General features: G+C 30.9%; 3 protein-coding genes and 1 pseudogene across 3 annotated transcripts; all 4 read left to right on the top strand.

Moving 5' to 3' along the window:
• The first annotated feature begins 772 nt into the window (after positions 1-772).
• LOC114388956 lies at positions 773-1215 on the top strand (annotated as a pseudogene).
• Positions 1216-2899: 1684 nt separating this feature from the next.
• LOC114388949 (probable 2-oxoglutarate-dependent dioxygenase ANS) lies at positions 2900-5110 on the top strand. The gene is made up of 3 exons (XM_028349503.1): positions 2900-3444; positions 3801-4131; positions 4591-5110. Exons 1-3 carry the CDS (start codon positions 2975-2977, stop codon positions 4846-4848), a joined length of 1059 nt encoding a protein of 352 aa, XP_028205304.1. The 5' UTR covers positions 2900-2974; the 3' UTR covers positions 4849-5110.
• A 2703-nt stretch (positions 5111-7813) lies between these two features.
• Positions 7814-9721, top strand: LOC114388933 (protein DMR6-LIKE OXYGENASE 1-like). Its single transcript, XM_028349480.1, has 3 exons — positions 7814-8428; positions 8665-8995; positions 9281-9721. The coding sequence occupies exons 1-3, from the start codon at positions 7959-7961 to the stop codon at positions 9536-9538; spliced, it is 1059 nt and encodes a 352-aa protein (XP_028205281.1). The 5' UTR covers positions 7814-7958; the 3' UTR covers positions 9539-9721.
• Positions 9722-11786: 2065 nt separating this feature from the next.
• LOC114388925 (probable 2-oxoglutarate-dependent dioxygenase ANS) lies at positions 11787-17057 on the top strand. The gene is made up of 3 exons (XM_028349470.1): positions 11787-12503; positions 13307-13634; positions 16330-17057. Exons 1-3 carry the CDS (start codon positions 12019-12021, stop codon positions 16591-16593), a joined length of 1077 nt encoding a protein of 358 aa, XP_028205271.1. The 5' UTR covers positions 11787-12018; the 3' UTR covers positions 16594-17057.
• The last annotated feature ends 423 nt before the right edge of the window (positions 17058-17480 follow it).

The raw sequence follows: 17480 nt of genomic DNA, 5'->3' as shown, positions 1-17480 counted from the left end.
TACATATTCACTAAATTAAAGATATAATTAATAATTATCGAACAAAAAGTAAGTATGTTATCCATTAATTGAAGGAATCTTAATTAATTTAAAATATTAAATTATTGATCGGGACCATAAATAATATGATGATAGTAAACCAACTAATAATTTTTTCTTGCGTTCATGCTAATAAAATATATAAAAAATAAGGCTTAATAAAAGTCACCCTCTGCCTATATAGTGATCTTATAAAAAAATCATCTCAATACATTCAAGTTTTACCTCTCCTGTTTATTTATTAATTAATTAAAGAAAATATTTAAAAATATACTATTAAACAATAAAAAAATATCTCAAATGTAATTTTTAAAGTATTATAATAATAATTAATAAATTTATTAAAATACCTTCTTGAAATTAGTATAAGAGGATTGGTTAGAGATATTTTTAAATACTTTTACTATGTATACAAATCCGTCTCAATACATTCTATTTTCACAGTCACATCCTCCTATTTATTGAAGAAATTAGAAAGTACTATTCAAAATTATACTATTAATATTTTTAATAAATTATGGTAATGATTCACGAAAACAATTTTATTTTAGTCGAATAAAATTATTATGAATAATAAATCTTTTACTTCAAATATTTAATACAGTGACACATTCAAAACTCAATCCGATAACTTTTAATGTTTTCTATTTTGATAAATACTTGCCATTATTAAGTAATGAAGTTTATCCGTTTGCAATGTAATACACTAGTGCTCACTGAATAATCACCAGCCATGGGAGAGGTAGACCCAGCTTTCATCCAAGACCCACAACATAGGCCAAAGCTCTCTATCATCCAACCTGAACACATTCCCGTAATTGACCTCTCTCCAATAACCAACAACACAGTTTCAGACCCATCTTCCATTGAAGGCTTAGTGAAGGAGATAGGAAATGCATGCAAGGAGTGGGGCTTCTTCCAAGTAACCAACCATGGAGTGCCCCTCACTCTAAGACAGAACATTGAGAAAGCCTCAAGATTGTTCTTTGCTGAGAGATGAGAGCTCTCCAATTGGTTACTATGACACAGAACACACAAAAAACATTAGGAACGGGAAAGAAGTGTTTGATTTTCTAGCCAAAGACCCCACTTTTGTTCCTCTCACTTCTGATGAAAATGATGATCAACTCACTAAGTGGACTAATCCATCCCCTCAATAGCCTCCAAAACTTCAGGTAATTCATCTTCACTTTGTAATAGTTATAAACTGTCAGGTAGTTTAGTGCCATCTTGTTTGAGTGAATAGGGAATTTAGTTTCTGAGATTGTACTCATTTTGTATATTAGTCCCTAACTTAATATTAAATTCAAAAATAGTTCATATTTTTGTATAAGTGTTGCAAAATTATCCTTCTGTTAAATTTTAAAGTAACACTGTTAGTGAGGTCAATTTTAGTGCTACGTGAACTATCCAATGTGGCATTAAAAGATGACGTGACATGACATGTGAACGTGTCTCTTAAAAGATGTCAGGTCATTTGATGATAACAAAACGAGTAAATAGGCAATTTAGTCCCTGACTTTGTACCCTTGTTGCATATTAGTCCCTAACTTAATGAAAAATTCAAAATAATCTCTATCTTTTGCATAAGTATTGCAAAATAGTCCTTCCGTTAAATTTTAAAGTAACGTTGTTAGTGAGGTCAATTTTAGTGTCACATCATTTGATGATGATAGAATGAGTGGCTTCTTCAAATTTGATGATTCAGAACCAATTGAGGCATATATACGAAAAAGAACTCACACACACTTGCACAACTAAAAAGAACCAAAAATCCATAGCAACAACCTTATATTTGTAGTCATCAACACCAATGGGCGAGGTCTGCATAACCATTCTTTTTTCCTCTTTTTTTCTCCTTCAATTACCATTAATGTATCATTCCGGGTTCTAATTTTTTTTTTTTTTTTGTGTTTTGAATAGGAAGAGAAAAAAAACTAGAGGAAAACAAAGTGAAGGAGAAAATAGCAAATGAAGAAGAAAAGAAAGAAGAAGAGAAAAAACCAGAAGAATAAAAAGATGACAAAGAATCCAAGGATGAATCTGTGCCGCCAGAAATCGTGCAAGGCACAACCTTTGCAATGCATGGACACTTTAAGTGCGATTTCTGACATCTTTTAAGTTAGGAACTATTTTGCAACACTTATGCAAAAGATATGAACTATTTTGAATTTTTCATTAAGTTAGGGACTAATATGCAACAGGGGTACAAAGTCAGGGACTAAATTGCCTATTTACTCATTTTATTATCATCAAATGACGTGACATCTTTTAGGAGACACGTCCACGTGTCATGCCACGTCATCTTTTAGTGCTACGTTAGATAGTCCACGTGGCACTAAAATTGACCTCACTAACGGCGTTACTTTAAAATTTAACGGAAAAACTATTTTGCAACACTTGTACAAAGATAGGAACTATTTTGAATTTAATATTAAGTTAGGGACTAATATGTAAAATGGGTACAATCTCAAGGACCATCTAGTCTATTCACTCCATCTTGTTTAGATGAAAGAACTAAGTGGACCACTCCTAGGATAAACTGGTAAAGCACATCCATTAGCAAGATATTAGGTTTTAAATTAAAAAAATATAATTAATTGAACCCTTAAATTTACAATTTTTTTATAATTGAATCTCTATAGTTCTTTAAACTATCATAAATTATCATTTTCTGATAATTTTAAGCTGTCAGAAACAAACTTTAGAAATCCAACTACAAAAATTTCACAAAATCAATAACTTAATTAAAAAAAATTCTAATTTAAACTTAATTAAAAATTCTCAAATACTGTAAGACCTGTATATTAATTTAACCATACTTTAATAAGATTAACTTAACCTTACTAAAATTTAGCCTTACTTAAGAGAATCATGGTTCAGCAAAAGCCTTTCATATCTTCAGTCTACTAGTGAAAGTTCTCTAGCAAAAGTCATGGGAGAGGTAGACCCAGCTTTCATCCAAGACCCACAACACAGGCCAAAGTTCTCTACCATACAACCTGAAGACATTCCTGTGATAGATCTCTCTCCAATAACCAACCACACACTTTCAGATTCATCTTCCATTGAAAACTTAGTGAAGGAGATAGGGAGTGCATGCAAGGAGTGGGGTTTCTTCCAAGTAACAAACCATGGGGTGCCCCTCACTCTAAGACAAAACATTGAGATAGCCTCAAGGTTGTTCTTTGCTCAGAGTTTGGAAGAGAAGAGAAAGGTTAGTAAAAGTGAGAACAATACCCTTGGTTATCATGACACAGAGCACACCAAGAACATAAGGGACTGGAAAGAAGTGTTTGATTTTCTAGCCAGAGACCCCACTTTCATTCCCCTCACTTCTGATGAACATGATGATAGACTCACTCAGTTGACTAATCAATCTCCTGAATACCCTCCAAATTTCAGGTCACTCATCTTCACCTTGTAATACTTATAGACATAAACAGCAAATTTACGGTGAAAACTGAAATGTCTTTTCTTTGTATACTTTAAACTAAGGTAAAATATATATTTATTGCATGTACTTTAACTTTGATCAATTTGATTTCCGAACTTAGGAAACTAATGATTTTCGTATCTCATCACATACGGTTTTTGTCGTAAGGAGGGAAAAAAACACTTCTTTTTATAAAATTTAGGGACTAAAATGATTAAAGTTGAAGTTCAGAGATTAAAAAAAGTTTTAATGTACTGAAAGTATATTGACTGAAAACATATTTTACTCTTTAATCTATGTTCTAAAATGATGTTCACATGAGCAGGGTTATAATACAAGAGTATATTCAAGAGATGGAAAAGCTGTGCTTTAAGCTGTTGGAGCTTATAGCTTTGAGCTTAGGCATTGAAGCGAATAGGTTTGAAGAATTTTTCATCAAAAACCAAACTAGCTCTATTCGACTCAACCACTATCCTCCTTGCCCTTACCCTGGCCTTGCTCTTGGAGTTGGTCGACACAAGGACCCTGGTGCCTTGACCATTCTTGCACAGGATGAGGTTGGAGGACTTGAAGTGAAACGTAAAGCTGATCAAGAGTGGATAGGAGTGAAACCCACCCTAGATGCTTATATTATCAACGTTGGTGATATTATTCAGGTACAATTTCAGTACCAATATAAAGATTGAGAACTTGAAAATCTATTTACTCTTAATCTAGTTATTTGATTAAGAGTCAATTAGGGAAGAGGATTGCACATGTCTTAAGGACAAGTTTGAGTAAATTTATCCAGAAACGAGCAAAAAAATAAGTAGAATAAAAATGAAAAAAATTCTCCATAATCTAAAATAACTAAAATTAACTTATGCATGAGTTTAAAATCATCTTTTAGAAAAGCTTTATGAAAAAGCTTTTACATAATACTGTATTAGTTTATGCATACGTTAATTTTAGCTAATTGAGAAATTCATTTTTTTTCTTATTTTCTTTTCCTATAAGTGTTTTTAGATAAACTTACCCAAACAGATCCTAAATATTCTCGCTTTTGAGTTTATGAATTATTTATTCCCTTAATTAGTGTGGAGAGAATTTTATGAGGATTGGAGTTGTTTGTGCAGGTTTGGAGCAATGATGCATATGAAAGTGTGGAACACAGAGTGGTGGTCAACTCTGAGAAAGAAAGGTTTTCCATTCCATTCTTCTTCTATCCTGCGCATGAAACTGAGGTCAAGCCTTTGGAGGAGCTAATAAATGAGCAAAATCCTTCAAAATATAGGCCATACAAATGGGGCAAGTTTATTACCCATAGAAAGAATACCAATTTCAAGAATCAAAATGTGGAGAACATTCAAATTTATCATTATAAGCTTGCTTAAAAGATAGTATAGTGGCAGTAAAATTTTGCTTATGTATATTGGGTATAATGTGTTGATGCAGATTGATCCAAGACACTGCTTCTGATATGCACAGCAATTGTATTTGCTGCTAAATTTACTTGGAATTGCATTAGTTTTTAAATTTCCTATTTTAACATTTTTTGTTCCTTGTGTATCTTTTTGTTAATTAGATTCTTGTGGATTGTGAAGTGTAAACTGTTTCTTCATTATTAAGTAGCCTTCTTCATCATCATTTGTTTAATGAACAAGTTTTACATTACTCTATTTATGAGGTTGATGTACACCAAATCACAATCGATGTTATTAAACAATAGCAAGCGTTCAAAAATAGTGTGTGGAACTTTCACTGAATGGCTTTTTGAGTTTTTGTTGGACTGCTGAGTCTGAAGTCAATAAAATATGTATTGGTTGCATGAATTTGGATGCATTTATCTATCAGCCAAATTTCAATCACTTTCAAAGCATTTTTTAACCAAAATAATTAAAACAAAACAAATCCATTTCTCTCTAACAATCTTTTTTTACTTTAAAAAATAACGATACTTCCATAATACTCTTCTTTATTTATTTTTTTTACAGTTTTTGGCTCTCAATTTTCTTTACTTTTTTTTCTCTCTCTAGAGAGCACATGTTACTGTTTATTTAACTGGGAAAGGCCCTTCACTAAACTGAGAAAAGGATCAAGAAGATATAGAAAAAATTTCCCGGCAAATCAATCTTTTTTTTCTAAACTACAACTATTTTTTATTAAAATTAATATTGTTCGAATTGGACAGAACTATTATGATGAAGGATAAAAATTTTCAAATCAATCTACAAATTGAAAAAACAAAGCAACTAGAGTTATTATATTATTTTTCTAAAAGATGGATTCTAGTTTCTTTTCAATTATTTTTTAAAACTAGTTTTTAGTTGTTTAATTTATTTTTTAGATTTAGTTTGATCCTTTAGTTTTCTTTAGGTTCATTTTAGTTCTCTAATTTTTTAAATTAATTCAATTTGAAAACACACTTTATAGTAGTTTAAAACTACCAAAGTAATTTTAAACCGTCATAAAATATATATTGATAAATAAATGAATGAGTTTTAAAGAAAGAATCAAATTAAAAAAAAATTAGAGGATCAAATTAAATTGATTTTAAAAATTAGAGAATCAAATTAATAGAAAAATAAAAAACTAAATTAAACATAAATAATAAAGGAGAGGATAAAAACTAATCTAACCTTTTTTTAGTAATGATTATATTTTTTAAATTCATCCCATCTTATTTGATTTCAATACTATTTACTTTGAAAGTTACGTAGTATATCTGCACAAGAATCGCCTAACTTCTGACATCATCAAACAATATATTAATGTCATGATTGTTAAATTTTTTTGAATCTATTACAAACACAAGACACCTGCATGGTAGCATAACTGAAACCAGTCCAGGTTCAATGCACATAAATCATAATATCTCTTTATTGTACGTGTACGTAATCTTCAACTTCAAAATTGTATTTGCACCACATAAAACTTTCTCTTGTTTTTTTTTAAATAAAAGTTAAAATAAATTGCGTCTTGAGAGCACGCACTGTTAAACATTGAACTCACTTCTTTATAAGATGACTCTTATTCTTATCTACTAAACTGATATTTGTTGACATATAAAACTTTTCTAACTTGTACACTTCTTAGCTTATAAGTTTCACACTATATTTAGAAAGATAAAAAATATTTTATCATATTAAATATTGCAAACATCTATTTAGTTGTGTAGAGTTTTAGTTTTGAAACTAACAGGCATCCACTAGAGGTTTCCTTTCAACTTCTGTTACCCACAGTACATTTCTTGGGGAAAAAAATAATGTAGTGTCTAACAATAAAAGCGATATACTAGAAAGACAAATAGCCCAAGTTATCTTTCATTTCATCACACAATGCACACCTTACTACATGAATGATGTCATGATTATATATAAGTGATCCTAAGTAGAAAAATATTTTCCGAATAGCTAATCAAAGAATAAATGAGTGTTGGGGAATAGATTTGTTGTGCCAATTCACAAGAGTGCTGAAAAAATCGAATACCATCCCATAGAATCTTGATTGGATACTAGATTTAGAAAATATGGATCGTAAGCTTATACTCGGTATCTTATTAGTTAATGCATCCTCTTTCTTAGCCAACTCATTTTCTTGGTGAAAACTTCAAAAGGTCCAAATTAAATAATTTCAAATGTGAAATTTGAACCTTCTCTATTTGTTCATCTTTTCTGCATTAAAAATTCAAAGAAAATTAGTATATTTATATATTTTTATTTAACAAATTTTAAAATATAAATCATTTGAATATACATATAAATGGATTATCTTCTTACAAATTTTCATCCAATTAATACATTGAAACATATAAAAAGACTCGATCTAAATCTACCTATGTTATATAGATTTGATCATATATCGATTTGCAAATAATCTTATATAAAAATAAAGATATATGTATGGATATCCATTCTATTCCACCCTTGTGTATTCTTTTCAGTATTCAACAGTTTTATGCAGTAACAAATCTATATGATAAGTATTGGGGGCAATTGTCCCCACCAACTTCAAGTTTTTTTTTAATGAAATATAGATGTATGTTTATAAATTTTTCTCATAATTTAGAATGTAGTATAAAAATTATGAGTATTGCTCTCATAAATTTATGAATATGAGTATTGTCTCCACAGTATAAAATTTTTAAATTTATGAATATGAGTATTGTTCCCACAGTATAAAATTTTTGGATCAGTGTTGGTCTTATGTGACACCCTTTCTGAATATCTTTCTTCAAATTTTTAATACGGAAGAGGACATACTTTATTTGATATTTTTTATATATTTTATTTGATATTTTGAGAGAGAGGAAAAAGACAGATGTATAAATAGTAAATACAATAATTGATATATAAGATAAGATAATAAAAAGAAAGAGATAAAGAAAATATGGGTTTCAAATGTGGGTTCCAAGTTCAACAATCATTTTTGAATCTTAAATAAGAGAACAGCCCAAAACCTTTCAAAATACACATGCTGCAAATTGCTCACCCAATCACCAGCCATGGGAGAGGTTGACGCAGCATTCATCCAAGACCCACCACACAGGCCAAAGCTCTCCACCATCCAAGCCGAAGGAATTCCCATAATTGATCTCTCTCCAATAACCAACCACAGAGTTTCAGACCCTTCTGCTATTGAAGGCTTAGTGAAGGAGATAGGTAGTGCATGCAACGAGTGGGGTTTCTTCCAAGTAACAAACCATGGAGTGCCCCTCACTCTAAGGCAAAACATTGAGAAAGCCTCAAAATTGTTCTTTGCACAGAGTGCGGAGGAAAAGAGAAAGGTTAGCAGAAATGAGAGCTCTCCAGCGGGTTATTATGACACAGAACACACCAAAAACGTTAGGGACTGGAAAGAAGTCTTTGATTTTCTAGCCAAAGAACCCACTTTCATTCCTGTCACTTCTGATGAACATGATGATCGAGTCAATCAGTGGACTAATCAATCCCCTGAATACCCTCTAAACTTTAGGTAATTCATCTCTACTTTGCAAGATTTTAAATATCAGTCGAAGTTGCATTGCGGTCACACAGACAGTTAAAAAACCTTGATGTTATGATCCAAATCATGGTGACGGACCGTTTTTCAAAATCCTGGTACTTTGTAATAATGATTACAACACGTAGTGACAAATCTAATTGTTTAGACGACACGTCGTGACAGTTAAACAGTTTTTATAATTCTATTGATGATGTGAATATGAGCAGGGTTGTAACACAAGAGTATATTCAAGAGATGGAAAAGCTGTCCTTTAAGATTTTAGAGCTTATAGCTTTGAGCTTAGGCCTTGAAGCAAAGAGGTTTGAAGAATTTTTCATCAAAGACCAAACTAGCTTTATTCGACTCAACCACTATCCTCCATGCCCTTATCCTGACCTTGCTCTTGGCGTCGGTCGACACAAGGACCCTGGTGCCTTAACCATTCTTGCACAGGATGAGGTTGGAGGACTTGAAGTGAGACGTAAAGCAGATCAAGAGTGGATAAGAGTGAAACCCACCCCAGATGCTTATATCATCAACATTGGTGACACTGTTCAGGTGCCAGTGTAGTACCATATTGAAAACTGAAAATTTTGAAATTTCGGTGTCTGGTTCTAACACACTCTATGATTGGTTGAAATTTATTAGAAACTACAAAATCATGAAAGGACCGTTAAGTAAGACGTCAGAAGCACAATTTTCTTGTAATTTTCAATAAATTTAAACCAATGGTAAGTGTGTTAGGAAAAGTTTATTAGAGAATATGTTGCTAGGATTTCTCTAATTTTATTATCCCTTAGTGAAGAAAAACTTTTCACTTGAGGATTGGGGTGGTTTGTGCAGGTTTGGAGCAATGATGCATATGAGAGTGTGGATCACAGAGTGGTGGTCAACTCTGAGAAGGAAAGGTTTTCCATTCCTTTCTTCTTCTTCCCTGCACACGACACCGAAGTTAAGCCTTTGGAGGAGCTGATAAATGAGCAAAACCCTTCAAAATATAGGCCATACAAGTGGGGCAAGTTTCTTGTCCACAGAGGGAACAGCAATTTTAAGAAGCAAAATGAGGAGAACATTCAAATTTATCATTACAAGATAGCTTAAAGGGTAAATTGTGTATGATATTATCATGATATGAGGCAGCGTTGATCCAAGACAACGTTACTGATATGAATAAGTCCGATCAACTTCACTGCTAAATTTCCTAGTGTGCCTTATGTATTGAACAATCACTGAATAAAAGAACTAAATTATTACCATTTATCATGTTTATCTCAAAAATTGAAATTGCATTGGACTTCAAAATTTACTGTTTTAAGATCTTCTGTTTCTTGATTTTCGTTTCTTTAAGATTTTTATTGATTATAAATTATTCTTTCATTATAAGACTAACTGTTGAAGACCTCTTAACATCGTTTGGACCCTTTATGCTTTTATTTGGCCAACTACCTAGTAGCCTATTAAGTTTTGGCGGATCAATATCAGCCTAATATCCATGAATGAGCAAAACCAGTAATAATTATCATTATAACTGAAATTAATCATGGAAATGGGGCAAGTTTCTCATTGCTGATAAATGAGGCAAGTCCCTTCAAAATGTGAAGAACCTTAAAATTTATCATTATAAGCTAGCTAGCTTAAAAGATATTATAATGCGGGTATAACGTGTTGAAGCAGATTGATCCAAGACAATGTTTCTGATATGTGACTGCAATTGAATTTGCAGCTGGTGTGCATTATGTATAGAAGAATCAAGGAATAACAGAAAACTAAATATCATTTACCATGTTAATTGCAAAACTTGAAATTACATTCCTCTTTAAATTTCCTGTTTTAACATCTTTTGCTCCTTGAGTATATTTTGGATAGATTCTTAGGGACTTCAAACTACTTCTTTATTACAAAGGTGTTAACCTTCTCCATCATCATTTGTTTAAATTAACTTGCATAAAACTACATTGCAGAAAGGAATGAACAAGCTTTTCACCACTCTGTTTATGAGGTTGATGTACATCAAATTATAATTAATTTTATTACATTATTAAACAATGCAAGCGTTCAAAAATAGTCTGTGGAACTTTCATTGATTGGCTTTTTGTTGGGCTGCTGAGTCTGAAGCCAATAGAATATGTATTAGTTGTAAGAATTTGGATGCATTTATCTGTCAGCCAAATTTCAATCACTTTCAAAACATTTTTTTAATCCAAATAAATCAAGCAAACAAATCCATTTATCTCTACCGATTATGTCGTCCACTTTACTAAAAATAAATCATTATAATTCCGTGATACCTTTTGGTTATCTATGTTCTTTTCTTTGTTTTTTAAATTCTGGAGATCACAGATTATCGTTTATTTAACATAACTGAGAGAGCCTTTACTATAGTAAGAAAAAGGATTGAAGAAGATATAGAAAGAATGAATGTACAAGAACCGGCAAATCAATATACAAATTTAAAAAACCAAAGTAACTAGAGTTAATATATTTTTCTTCATGATTGGACTTTGGTTTATTTTTAATTATTTGGAGTAATCATTTATATTTTCTGAGTTCTTCCAGTCTTATTTGATTTCAAGAGTACTTATTTTTAAGGTAGCGTAGCATGTCGGCACATGAATCACCTAACTGCTAACATCTTCAAACATTTACCTATAACTTTGTTTGTCAAAGTGATGTCATGTCATGAACTCATTCTAAAATTTTGAATAGACGATTCTTAGTTCATGTATAGGTTAAAGTTTGAAAGCTCGGTTTAAATGAATTTTATTTTGCAAACCGAGTTTGCACTCTTTTATTATTTCATTCAAATTGAGTTTCAAGGCAAAATCAAGGAAAAAATCATAGCATGTATGGATAGTCGTTGAGCATGAAAGAATGATTTTTGAGATGTGAAAGTTATAACTATTAGCTTCTAAAAGTCACATTCATGTTGTGAAAAATTACATCTAAGGTTGTGTTTGGGCTATGGTTTAGTTGAACAGCTTTGAGTGTGTTTGGTTTAACGTTTAAACGGACACACATTTCTATGCATATTCTGTAAGAAGTATGAATTTAGAGCTTTTAATTCAACGATTGTTTGAGAACCTTTCAACAATAAAACAAACACACTTTGTGTATGTTTGGTTTTCAGGTAAAAAAAGTCATTATATTTTGTTTTTATCTGTTAGATTTGTACTAAAACGCACCCGATATTTTTACCTTCAATCTAAACATGTATTTTGTTGTTTTTCCATTGGATGTGTGGGAAAAGGTGAAATGTCATTTGAAGCCTTTGAAACATGGAACCAAACATACACTTAAACGTGGAACCAAACAGGCTATCAATTTACAATCATATCCAACTAAAAACAAAGCAAGAGAGTTTATCTTCCTTTTTCAGCTTTACTTTTTTATCAAAACCAAACATAGCCTTACAAACACAAGACCGTGGTAGCATAACCGAAACCAGTCCAGGTTCAGTGCACATAATTCCCCATCATTGTATTGTATCTGCTACACATAAAAACATTCTGCATCTAACATCTTTCGATCAAACAAATAAAAATAACAAAGCGATCCAAAAAAACACACAAACAACAATCACCATGGGAGAGGAAGTAGACACTGCTTTTGTCCAAGCACCAGAACACAGGCCAAAATCCTCAGTGATCGTGGCAGAAGGAATCCCTCTGATTGATCTCTCTCCCATAAACTACCAAAACGAAGACACCCTCTTGGATTCTTCTATCGAAAACTTAGTCAAAGAAATAGGCAGTGCTTGCAAGAAATGGGGTTTCTTTCAGGTGATCAATCACAAGGTGCCTTTGGATAAACGAGAGAGGATTGAAGAGGCTGCAAAAAAGTTCTTTGCACTTGGTTTAGAGGAAAAGTTGAAGGTGAGAAGGGATGCGGTTAACGTGTTGGGTTACTTTGAAGCAGAACATACCAAGAACGTTAGGGACTGGAAAGAGATCTATGATTTCAATGTTCAGGAACCCACTTTTATACCACCCTCAGATGAACCAGATGATGAGGAAAACGTTCAGTTCCAATGGGATAACCGGTGGCCTCAGAATCCTCCTGAGTTCAAGTAATTCAATACCCTGAATTTGATTAGTCTGTATTTCTGTTATTATTATATTTGATTTTAATTTCTGTGCGTGTTAGTATAATGTTTTTTTTTTTACACCCTTAACTAATAAAAAAATGACTTATAAGGATACTATTATTAAAGTCAATAATTTTATCATGTCAATCCATAACAAATAGATATAACTAACTATTATTAAAATTAACAAATTTATCCATCAACTTGTGATGGAATGATATTGTTAGTGTATACATTAGATTCTCATTAAATCTTTAGTGTTGGTGAGTTATTGTAATCTAATTAAAAAGTGGTTACAGATAGAATAAAAGTTTGGAAGAAACCATGTAAAAAGGGAGTTTATTTTAAAGAGTCTTGTTAATCATTGTTGTTAGGGATTAATTAAAGAATTAAAAAGAAAAAATATTTAGTGTAAAAATAATAGGAAAACACAAAAAATATTTTGGGTAACAATTTTTCGTCTTCTAATAAAAATATTTATATTTTAAGTTATTTAATTAGTATCCTAAAAACACTAATTAGTATTTTCTATTTTAAATAGAATTATTCATAATTTAATTTTTGACAAAGTATGGTGTGTTGGATAGAGCTAGGTTATTAATTGTTGTTTAATCTCCTTCCTTCTATGTTGTATTTGTTTTTTGTTTTTTTTACAATGATAATAATAAAATTTAAACTTCAGACTTCATGCAAAGTATATAAATCCCATCAGTAAGCCGATCCTAGTAAATTATGTTGTATATATGGACTTTCAATAATTATGCAAAATACTGATCTGATACCAGAGAAGCATGCCAAGAGTATGCACAAGAAGTGGAGAAACTTGCTTATAAGTTGATGGAACTTGTTGCACTGAGCTTAGGCTTAGTGCCAAATAGGTTCCGCGGGTATTTCACACATAACACGAGCAATATCCGTCTGAATCATTATCCAGCTTGCCCCTACCCTCATCTGGCTCTTGGACTCGGACGCCACAAGGACACTGGTGTCTTGACTGTGCTTGCTCAAGATGACACTGGTGGTCTAGAAGTTAGGAGAAAATCAGATGGAGAGTGGATTCGAGTCAAGCCCATTTTCAATTCCTTCATCATCAATGTCGGTGATATGATCCAGGTATCAAACCATATTTGCTAATTTTTCTCTCCATCAAATTTATCTCACGGGTAGACAAATCCATATGTCTAGGTATTACAAACAACTCTTTGCTTTTCATTCATTATTTACTTACTAGTGATATAATTAAAAAAAAATAACAATAATTTAGTTTACGTTGGTTTAATTAACAAATTGGTAGAATTTTACAATTTAAAAAATAAACAGTAATAAATTGGTATGTTCTTAAAAATTAACAAATTGGTAGATTGCTAAAGTTAAATAAATTCACACTTTTTTAAAATTTAAAAAACTGTACAGTTTTAGTTGACAATTTTGGTAAATTCTTAAAATTTAAATTAATGGACAGTTTTAATTAAGACTTTCATTAATTAATTTTAAAATACAAAAACTTAGAAGTTTTAATTTTTAAAATTTAAATAAAAAAAAGTAATTTTACCCGTTTGGGTGACTTTTAGCCGCCCACTAGCATAAACAAAGACTAATGATAACAGAAATGAAAAAATATCAACATAATTCAAATAAAATAAATATCCCTAAACTCTAGGACTCTCCAAATCAGTAAACTCATTCATTCTTCCAACTTTGCACTCATCTGAGATTCTTCAAAATATAATTAGCCACGATGTGTATAAAAATAGAGTAACACGATCATAAAAAAATTGAATAGTTATGAATCGATAATTTTTAAATAGATGTGAGAGTCTGACGAATTGCTAATGATATATGCTACTGAACAGATGAATTTCACAATCCTCAATTGTTCTAATAAACTCAAGATATTGATATATTTTTCTGAAACTAATAAACAAGAAATGATCAGTGGTGATAAAAATGACAAACATAAGAGTGAGGAAAAAAAGATATGAAAGAGAAATTTTAAAAGATATGAAAAGAAAATAAAAAAAAATTACAACTATCAAATTATGCATAATAATTAGTAGTTAATACAAGCAAATCTAAGAGTATGAAAATAAGGAAACAATACAAATAAAATTGTATTTTAGAAAAACAATTTTGTTTAACAAAAACAAAATATATAATTTTAAAAACTTTTTAAATCATGTTTCAAATCTGTCTTTTTTAAAAATAAAAAAATAAAAATAAAACTAGTTTCAATTTTAGATATTATTTGCTAATTTAAAAACACTGAAACTAATTTTAAACTACCTATTTTAATTAAATACGTGCAGGTAAGTAATTGTGGAAAGGTTTGTTACCATCCAATTGAGTGTTATGCGCAAAGAAAAATAGAAAAGAAAAGCAAGACTAAAGATAACCAATCATCCAAAATGGTTTTAACAGTAATAATCTAAGTATGAAATTCACAACCTTAAATAGTAAATATTTAGGTTAAAAAAACTTACTCCGCCCAAGTGAAATCATAAATAAAATGAGGGATGCATCTTGAATCAAACAACAACATCGACCTATCAAGAAGAAAAATAGTAGCCAAAATGAAAACGCAAATAAAATATACATTACTAAAATAACCAAGCATATCCTTCAATGAAGGGAAAAAATGCAAATAACTAAAGTGAAAGATAAATGAAGAAGTAAGCATAAAGAAAAAGGAAGTGAAAAATTAACTTACCAAGTAATTCTCATATACAACTCACATCATAGCCATCTCTTACATGCACAATATAGGCAAGCATTATAAAATCATTTTACATGTGCATGACCTTTTTTTAATATGTGAAATGGCAAACAGTAAAAAAAATGGATGCAAAGGGAAAAATAATACCTTCGGGATCAGAATTTAACTTTCAACACTATGTTGTCAATCTTGAATGCTCAAATGAAGAAAAAGATTACAATATGTGAAGATGTGCTGAAGATGATAATACCTGAAGAAAGAAACTAACTACAATACGTGAAGATGGTTAACAACCGTGTATTGAATAGGAGAAAAAAATTGAAAATCAAAATGAGAGAAGGATATAACTGTATAAATGAAAGAGTGGAAAGTGGTTAGTGGGTGATTACAATATTAAGTGATTTTAATTTTAGTTGAGAGGGTAAAATAATAAAACGAACATGTAAACTAAAATTTGTTCAAAATTTTATATTCCTTGTTTGCACATGGTTTGTTTTATTTTTGGTTTAATATGAAAAGGTAGGATAAAATGGTCTAAAAAAGAGAAATCAAAAAGTGGTTACCAAAAGTGATATTACATTTATAACAGAAGCAATTGGTTGGCATAAGGTTTAGAGATTGGACATATATATAGTGATCTTCTTTAGATTGATATCATTGTTATATCATATAGGTTAGTTAAGGTGTGTTTGGTTTGTATTTTTATCTTTTGAAAATTTATAATATATTGACTTCTTGTGTTTTTTGTATTTTTAGGTTTGTTTAAAATTATATTCATTGTCACCACATTTTCATTTTACCGAGGTTCCTGTTTTCAAACGAGATTTTATTGTTTTTATTTCATGATTGTTTCCTATTTTCATTTTCACTAAAAATATTTTTAAAAATTCAATCAAACACATCTTTATCATCATTTTTTATTTTCAGTGAAAATAAAAACAGAAAACAATCAAATCAAACACCCTTAGTAATTGAATGAAAACGTAAGATACTTAACGTTGTGGTTGCATAGTCTATTTTCTGATAATGAAGTTAATTTTGTTTTAATGCTTTGGCCTATAGTTATTACAGAATGGCTTTTGTTTGTGCAAGCAGGTTTGGAGCAATGATGCTTATGAGAGTGTAGAACACAGGGTTATGGTGAACTCTGAGAAGGATAGGTTTTCAATTCCATTCTTTCTGAAACCAGCACTCTACACTGATGTGAAGCCCTTGGAAGAGTTGCTAGATGATAGAAACCCTCCTATATATAGACCAGTCAACTGGGGTAAGTTCCGCTCTGCAAGAATGCGAAGTAATTTTGCCAAATCCAAAGTTGAAAACCTCCAAATTTATGATTTCAAGTTTCCTAGTAACTGAGTCAGAGTCCATAAATTGGAGACCGTACAAAATGAAAACTTGAAAAGTTTTTAAATAGTAAATACAAGCCCAAATATGCGAGATGGTAAACTAAATTTCTTTGCTATCTGAAGCAATTTTGCTTGTATTTGTACATATATACATATATTTCTAAGAAACATGCCAGAGGGATTGGAAACAGGTTTGTGATTTTAATGACAAGAAAAGCCATAACTTCACAGAACTTCCTGAAAATTTTGCCAGATAAAGTAACTATGTCAAAGCAAATTTGGTGTTACTCGGTTCCTGTGAAATAATCAGTGTACAGTCCATAGAAACCTTCAGACTTCGGGTATCTTAATTTAACTAGCTTTTAGCCTTGTACTAATTCTTCTTTCTGAAGACATCGATTAATTTACAAAGGTCACTGACTAATTCACTGTACGGAAGTACTACTATAAATAATAAGATTTAGTGTGTGTTTAGATCACCGTGGGGTAATTCGAAATGGAGGTTGAAGAAGGAACACCCATACTTTTATGGTGACGCTGTCTTGGATTTCATGCTGTTGCAAGTCCACCAGAAAAAACAAACACGCACTTAGAAAAACGCAAATAAACTATAGAAAGTTTGAAATTGAATGCAGCAAGAATAAATATCAAAAGAGTTAATGAGTAGAATTATAAAGTACAACAAGGTAAGATTAATTGCATAGAATTAAATTTGTTTGTATAATCATCATCTATTGACCTAAATGAAAAAATAATGGAAAAATATATATACTTTGAAACCCAGAGAGAAAGAGAAGAGAGATAAATTATTGATAATATAATGTGACAAAAAAAGACATAAAGAAAAATAGGAATTTGTTGTCAATGAAATGTTGACATTATTGGGGTGTCTAAATA

Source organism: Glycine soja, chromosome 2 (assembly GCF_004193775.1).
Source record: "Glycine soja cultivar W05 chromosome 2, ASM419377v2, whole genome shotgun sequence".
Taxonomy (NCBI): Eukaryota; Viridiplantae; Streptophyta; class Magnoliopsida; order Fabales; family Fabaceae; genus Glycine; species Glycine soja.
This window is presented reverse-complemented; position numbering and strand designations above follow the sequence as displayed.

Coding starts and splice junctions, on each gene's coding strand:
- LOC114388949 (XM_028349503.1), top strand. CDS start 2,975: ATGGGAGAGGTAGACCCAGCTTTCATCCAAGACCCACAACACAGGCCA. Junction 3,445..3,800: donor GAATACCCTCCAAATTTCAG/GTCACTCATCTT, acceptor TCACATGAGCAG/GGTTATAATACAAGAGTATA. Junction 4,132..4,590: donor ACGTTGGTGATATTATTCAG/GTACAATTTCAG, acceptor TTGTTTGTGCAG/GTTTGGAGCAATGATGCATA.
- LOC114388933 (XM_028349480.1), top strand. CDS start 7,959: ATGGGAGAGGTTGACGCAGCATTCATCCAAGACCCACCACACAGGCCA. Junction 8,429..8,664: donor GAATACCCTCTAAACTTTAG/GTAATTCATCTC, acceptor GAATATGAGCAG/GGTTGTAACACAAGAGTATA. Junction 8,996..9,280: donor ACATTGGTGACACTGTTCAG/GTGCCAGTGTAG, acceptor TGGTTTGTGCAG/GTTTGGAGCAATGATGCATA.
- LOC114388925 (XM_028349470.1), top strand. CDS start 12,019: ATGGGAGAGGAAGTAGACACTGCTTTTGTCCAAGCACCAGAACACAGG. Junction 12,504..13,306: donor CAGAATCCTCCTGAGTTCAA/GTAATTCAATAC, acceptor ATCTGATACCAG/AGAAGCATGCCAAGAGTATG. Junction 13,635..16,329: donor ATGTCGGTGATATGATCCAG/GTATCAAACCAT, acceptor TTGTGCAAGCAG/GTTTGGAGCAATGATGCTTA.